The sequence below is a fragment of the Pygoscelis adeliae genome, unplaced genomic scaffold, assembly GCF_000699105.1.
Source record: "Pygoscelis adeliae isolate BGI_AS28 unplaced genomic scaffold, ASM69910v1 Scaffold50, whole genome shotgun sequence".
Lineage (NCBI taxonomy): Eukaryota > Metazoa > Chordata > Aves > Sphenisciformes > Spheniscidae > Pygoscelis > Pygoscelis adeliae.
In genome coordinates, this window is record NW_008823963.1 from 567,586 (window position 1) to 575,147 (window position 7,562).

At 37.4% G+C, this 7,562-nt stretch overlaps 1 protein-coding gene across 1 annotated transcript in view; it reads left to right on the forward strand.

The window, feature by feature from the left end:
- Positions 1–7,562, forward strand: part of VWA3B (von Willebrand factor A domain containing 3B) — a 72,363-nt gene that overhangs the window by 19,040 nt on the left and 45,761 nt on the right. Inside the window, exons 8-10 of the mRNA XM_009323762.1 lie at positions 2,481–2,597; positions 4,843–5,039; positions 5,687–5,841. Of these exons, the coding sequence (XP_009322037.1) occupies positions 2,481–2,597; positions 4,843–5,039; positions 5,687–5,841 (469 nt within the window). The remainder of the gene's footprint in view (positions 1–2,480; positions 2,598–4,842; positions 5,040–5,686; positions 5,842–7,562) is intronic.

Sequence of the window (7,562 nt, forward strand, 5' to 3'; positions counted from 1 at the left end):
GATTTTTTTAAGACAAGGTCTTTCCTGGGATGCGGGTGCCTGAAGGTGTGCAAGAGCCAGTGGGCCTGGAGCGGTTGGGGACTGCACCCCCCAGGGGGGTGACTTTCAGCTGCTTTTTGGTTGGTAGCCCCCCAAAATGGCACAGCTGAGATGCGAGCGCAGGGAATTTAAACCAAGAAGAGGTTTGTGTTTTCTTGGTCATTTTGCACTGATGCACTTTGAGGGATGGGCCACAGGTTGAGAACCACACCTGGAAGATACTAAGCAGTGTATGTGTATGTGTATTTTGAGTTTGGGGGCTCAGTTTCAAAAGGCACAGTTTTTCTTTCCCACTCCTTAGCTGGAGAGGAAAAGAGGCTGAGGTGGAGGTGGAGGTGAGTCTCCTGTGTAGAGGGAGAAAGTTGCTTCGGTTGTCACTGCTTGCAACCTGCTCTCCCAGTTGAATCCAGGAAAACTGTTGCCAGATAAAAGGTTTTCTAAGCAACTTGACCTTCACAATGTGCGGTTGTTGATGCCTGCATTTGTCCTGTATAATAAGTGTCATCAAACACACTTGCTTTGAAAGTGCATGCAGTTTTACTTTGCTGTGCTGCAGCACAAGTAAGGCAAAACTACCTTCTTGTTAATACCAGTTCAATACACATATCTTACTGGGGACAGTAACAATAATCCCGTAAATTTGATGAGTCCATAGCATCAATTTAAGGGGAAATGAAGCAACACCATGATATCATCAGTTTTGTTTTAAAGGTAGTTGAAATATGCATACTTCTTCCAGTATTTTCAAACATAATGTTAAAAACGTTCATAAAATTAAATCTGGATCCCAGTATTTGATAGCTTATGGAGGATATCCAGATTTAGTTGGAGACAACTCCACTGGAATTGCATTCTCAACAGTCTTAAACTTAGAAATACGTGCATGTGTGGTGTGAATGCATGTGTTTTGTGGTTTTAACTGTGACAACAGGTGTGTGTGTGTATATATATATTCAATGGCTGACTACTCATCAGAAAATCTCTAGCTCCCTACTTGCTGGAATTTTGCGAATGCTCAGATTTGGTATGTATGTTTTGCATTTCTGGGAAGGGATTGTTTATAAAAGAAAAGTTGACTTCTTTCTGAAGTATTTGAACAGACTACTTTTCTTGAACTTAAAAGGTAATGATAACAGACTGAGGTTTTTTTCCCTTTTGTGTTTTATGTTGTGGAATGATCTGCTTTACTAAAGCTTTTTGTGATTTAGGAAATGTCGATCTTTGTCCCAATGGCTGAAACAGATGTTTTTGAAATGCAGGAAGGTCCCAGGAGATGGCAGTGTACAATAACACATTTCAAAATATTTCTTGGAAACTAAAAGCATTTCACAATTAAAATTGAGCTGGTATTTTGTAAAACGTTCATATTATTATTTCAGGGAATTTTATCAAAGAACAAAATGATCAGGTTTGTTTGTTTACTGATAGCCTACTTTAGTAGACAAGTTTGCATGTCTTATCTTTTATACAGTGAACCAGCATGCTATATTAACTGAACCAGTAGATGTTAAGATATAGTTTGCCTTGTTAAGCATCTTTACGTGCCATTCAGTAATAGGTTGTAATCTGCAATAGGTTGTAGTCTGCTATTGTGGTTAGGATAGCTCATGATTCAGTTTCTTTTATATTTTTACTGTAACACTACACACAGTTTTTCTGTATTGTCCTATATTGCAATTTAAACTCTGAGACTAACCTAATTTAACACATTTTTTAGTAGTGTTCATACTGCTTAGGTATACATGGTGCCTCAATTTTAATAATTGTACTCTACTAAATAAATACATATTTAAATTTTTTAATCAAGACAAACATATCAATTGAGATTAAGAAACCCTTGTATCAACTCCAGCTTTGGATTTTTCCAAGTTTTTGAGAATATAGCCTGATAGTAAAACATTTTTTTTTTTTAGCATTTATTTATGACTGTTGAGAATTATTAGGATGAAAATAAACTTATCTTAGCAAAATTTCATCACATACTCTTCAGGAAAAGAAGTTTTAATCTTAAATGAAGGTATTTATGTACTTTAAGGGAATTGAAAGAGTTGAAAATATCTTCTCTCTAAATTTTCAAAGTTGGATCTAATATTTGGAGCCAGCTTTTGCAATGAAGTCTAGGGGACAACGTGAATTTCTTTGTGGAGTTTCCTTATTATTATCTGAGAGTGTTAAAAAGGATTTGCTTCTGTTGTGGGAACAATCTGTGGCCAGCTCTGGAGGTTACTTCTGCCAGGCTAAGCACGTCTCATGTCCTGGTGCCAGCTTTGAGCCCTTTTTTGAAGTCTATCAAAGAACAGCACTTGTCACTCAATTGGGACCTCAAGAAAACAAGGTTATATGGCAACATCTGGATGAACCCAATGACTTTGTGGTAATTGAGGTATAAAAAGCAGAAGTTATCTCAAAATGTCAAGTTCTTTTTATGATTTCTTTTGCAGTAGCTGGTGTCCGTGAAGATGTCTTTTTGATCTGGAAGGAGTTGGAGGAAGCCAGGAGTACAGTGAGACAAGTTCAGAAAATTTTATCAGAATCTGACCAGCCTGCTTCTCGAGATGGTATCATTCATGTTTCTTTCAAGAAAGTTACCATTATATTCATGATCAATATTTTATTTGTGAACAGTTTTGATTACACGTCAATTTGGGGATGATTTTCTCAGAAATGTCTATATACAGGTAGCACCTATACTTGGCGTGTAAACTTAGGGTTGCTTAAAACTTTCCATTACAAATCTCTGTTTACTACTGCCTAAACTTGCTGAACTTTAACAACTCGGGCTGAAACACACCATTTTTAGTTCACCGGTGACTAGGTTTAGAAGTTGCCTAGTTTTCAAGGTATTGAAATTCATTTTTTGTGGTCTCTCCCTCTCTGCCTGGGCCAGTAAATGCAGGCTGGGGCCAGATGCCTTTTTCTGGATCACCTCCTGAGGAACACTTTGTACAGTCAGTTTGTCAGTCACTTGAACTCTCAGCGGTGTGTTGTAGGGTGGTGATGGTGAAGATTTGAAGCTGGGAACTTTCTCTGCCCGCACTGGGTTTGAACATCTGTCAATAACATAACTCTGCAGGACTTAAGCTTGAGTTTATTCTTCTGTGAAGGCGTAATACAGTTTTTATGCTGATAATAGCATCTTCTGAATTAGCAGGACTTCCCATATGAAGTTAAACAGCTATACTATAATGCATTTGAACAAAAAGACCACAATAAAGCTGCAAGGGTGCCCTAATTTCAATGTTTATTTATGTGCTCCTGACTATGCAGCTTTAATGTCCTTTTAGTGTTTACCTTCATACATAATCACTTAATAAATAAATTAAAAGAAATGAAATTACAGTGTGATTTATTTTGTCAGTTCTTCAGCATTATTTGACTGTTGCCCATTGATCCAAATAACTGCAGTCTTTCTGTTTGCCTGCATTTCTCCCTGGTTTTGCCTTCCTGATCTCTTTAAAATGCTCTGCTGCAAAATGTAGTTTGTTCTGAAGATTGCAATGTTCTTCAGGAGAAGAAACAGAGAAAAAGAGACAGATTTTGTGCTGACTCTCCAGCTAATGCAGTAGTTACCTGAGCTGAGACATGACTTTTTACATAAAGCATGTGGAAGAAAGAAAACGACAGTTTTCTTTTTAAAATTATGCGAGTGCATTTGTGACACTTGCCACACTGGCTGTTCTAAGGACCACAAGCAATTAGAAAGCAAATATTTCCACACGAACAGGCTCCGACCCTGCACCTGCCCTGATGCTGGCTGGTCTCTGTGTGTGTTAAGGCAGTAGATGTCTCCATAGGTTTGTTTACAGGCTCAGGATCTCAAGACTGTTGTCACTACAGCTGCATGTAAACAGAGTAGACATTTATACCACCTTGGTCCACCAAAATTGAAGTGTGACAAAATAAATTCACCCTGCTATGAGACCCACTGCTGGGTCATTTGGTTTAGGTGTGGTTTATTGAGCTAGTGATGAGTGAGTGTAGAGCCCTGTATCCTATTACCAGTATCCAGAGATGTGCAGTGCCCAACCTTAAGGTGGTCCTTAGAAAATTTCTAAGACAATATGACATTAAAGGGTAAACATGATAACAGTCATACCAGATCAGACAAAAAATATCCCGTTTCTTTCAGTATCAATTAAAAATGCTAAAAGGAGGGTGTAGAACTAGAGAAAATGTCAAGATGGTACACAAGTGGTTTGTGACTTGGGATACATGGTGCAATATTCAGCCTATAAAAAGGCAATATTGCAGAGAAACACAGTAAAAATCTCTTCCAAAGACATTGTAGTTTGCCTTTTACTTTAAATGGCCTTCTCTGAAAAAGACCAACGGCAATGTTAGCCAATGTTCTCAACTGTATTTTCAATTATATCTTCTGTTGTTTCATTTTCCCAAATGGTTCTCCTTGAAGTTAGACATCTTATACAGGAATCTTTTCTGGCACTTTGTAATTCAACCAGTATGAAGGTTAAGTCAACCTTCATATTACTAAGAATATTCCCTTTATATGTTGATCCTGTAGCTATTTATCTTCTTTGCTCTCTGTCTTCTGATGGGTTTGTTCCATTTACAAAGGAATTTGTTGTGAAGAAATGCCTGATGAGAAAAAGAAACCCCACAACCAAAGTAGAGAATATTAAAAATCAGTCAGAAATATCCTCCCACTCCAAAGCTGTCAGTGAAGCAGAACACGTTTGAAAATTTTGACCGTAGCATCATAGCCTGTTTTTGAAAATACCTTATCCAAAAAGAATCAGGTTATACGTATATATATGGTTTTGTTTGTTTTATTTTCTTTATTAGGAACGAAAGCTGATCATCCATTACAAAAGCATACATCTGACAAATATTTGTCTTCTGAGAAGTGGTTGCAGAAATATGGCTTGAAAGCTCAGAAGCTCACACTGTACGATGTGCTTGCTGATTGTACTTTTCGCCATGCGGATGGCATTGTTGACATAAAAACTAAACCAGAGGATGAATCTTCACAAACTGATGCTGTGAGTATTGTTAATTTTCCCTCATGTCCTGTGAGTTCATTGATTTTTCTTTTAAAACTTGAAAACTTGACTGATAGCTGAATTTATGATAAAGGGTATGGTCCATTGTTATCTAGTTTTTGTTAAAACCAGCTTATTAGTGGAATGGGACAAAGATGGTCATAAATAAAATTGTTTCAAAGGGCTATTTGAAAATGTCTGTTTCAAAGGCTCCTTCCTGGTCCACATATAATCTGCAAGGAAGAATCAGGGCTGGCTGAAGCAATGCCTTGTTTTTCTATGTATTTATGTGGGGTAGGGCAAAGATTGCTTGTTATCTTTATTTTTCCTTAGAAGAAGTGTTGGTCTCAGCTGCCCCAGTGTTTGCAGGTCCTTAAACAAATCTGGATTTATTTGTCTTCTATTTGTTTTTCTCAAGCTCTACCATTACACTGTTTGATCAGCTTCTGTTCTTGCTAGCTACAAGAATAAAAACAGTTTCTATTGACTTTTGCTAGGAGCAAATTCTGTGACCACCCTATCCCATGTCTATTTCTGCACCTGTTCATGTGCGACAAGCATGTACCTTTGAAGTTTGTTTGCCAAATATTAAAGGCACTACAAAATAATGTGTTTTGGAACATGAAACATATTTTTCTTGGCTGTAGGAGACAAAGAGGAAGGTAATTAATGCAAAATACTGTGAGAAGTTTGTACATACCTTCTGGAAGGATGGAGCTGTAGTTCATGTATATGTTAGTACAGAAAAGTATAAGCAGTATGAACAGAAAATGAGGACGGCTCTCAGACAAGTGGAAGGAAGGTTAGTGTTCTGTCACATAAAATCAGTTTGTATTATTTTACATTTGTGTTGAAATGTTTGACATTTACTGTCATAATAAGCTGAAGTAGTTGGTAAACTGCCAGTAGCAGTACTAAGCCAGAAATCCATTTTATTAGATCAGAATCTTGTGTGTAGGATTTCTTAGTAGCCATATAAGAAAACCGATGAACAGTTTTATCTTTTGTTCTCCTTCTGGAACACAAATGCAAAAGTCAGTCTGCACATTATTGAAATACTGCTGAAAGTGCCAAAAAGCGTCAGGACATAAGGTGGCAGAGAACTTCTAGAATCATCAATAAAACTTGGTAAACATTCATCCTGTGTACCTAGGATCTCTTGTGAAACCTCTGACACCAAGTAGCACAGCTTGGCTTGTGCCCATACTGATAATGGTTATCTGCCCTTTTTGCAGTTTTGTGTTGAAGACCAGTTTGAACAGTCTAGCTCAGAGTCAGGGCATGAGCTATTAAGTAATGCATATGATCAGAAGTTCAGTGCTCAAGCTACCTCCCTAGTTTACTTTTCTGCAGCTGTATAGATACACTCTTAGATTTTGTAGGACATCTACAAAAAATAGGCAATCTGAGGGGCTGATTCATCTGTCCTAAAGATGCCCTAAAGTAAATTGGCTTTTATATCTACATTAGGAGAAGAAGGAAACTTTCAAAATGGCTATTGCAGAACTGAGAGAAAGAATAAATGTTGCCCTCTGTTTTGTATATTAGGACAATGAGATGTCTTACTGAAAAAAGCAGGATGTGAACTTTCATTTTATTGCTGCTTCTCTACCAAAAGTCTAACAGCCTGATTACATTTAGCATGGTCAAACAGAGTTTTGTTACTCCTTTTAGTTTATCTTCATCTCACTGTATTTAGGATAACATTAACATACTGTGAAAGGAAAATTGGAGGTAAAGGGTTTTGGTGAGTATATATTTTTGAAATCCAAGCCAAGATTATGGGTTTGCTGTTTTGAATGGTTCATCTCATTGTTAAAAAGTCTTGTTAGACCTCATCAAGCACTTTTGGGGAAATAACTAATGGCAAAATAGCTATCAGTAGCAAATATAATAGGATCCTTTACGTTTCCATGATATCATTGTTTTAAACCTCTGTGGAGATGAGTAATATTTTTCCCAGGGCCATTATATTCCGTCTGTTAAATGTCTCTGTTCCAGAGTAGACAAGTAGTTTATGAGTCTCAAGGGAAATCAGATTTGGACCTGCTGCAGCCATTACTGAGGAAATGTTCTTGTACACAGCAGTATGTATGCACGTATTTAACTGGCAGGCATGCTTAAATTCTGTTTAAAATGTAAAACTAAGTCTGTATTTAAGGCTGAAGGTCAGCAAAGCACTGAAGCATCTGTGTTAGATGCTGTGAAGACTATTCAAAGTGCTCAAGTTCCTTGCAGAATAGGTTCTCAAGTGGTTTCCTGAAAAGGGAGGCATATTAGCATATGCTTAAATGATTTCCTGAGTTCAGGCTGGAGAAAAGTTACAGGGGCAATAGTTATAGTTACTTCCACATGGGATTTCCCAGCTCAAACTACCTGATAATTGACTTTATGAAGGTTCTGTATTGCTTTGTCTGTTTTGTCTGTCTCCTACTGAAATTAGGAAATAAAAATGCCTTGTGTTGTTATATAGTGACAGAGGATTGGTTCATCAAGGCCAATATACCGCTTCTGACAGTGACT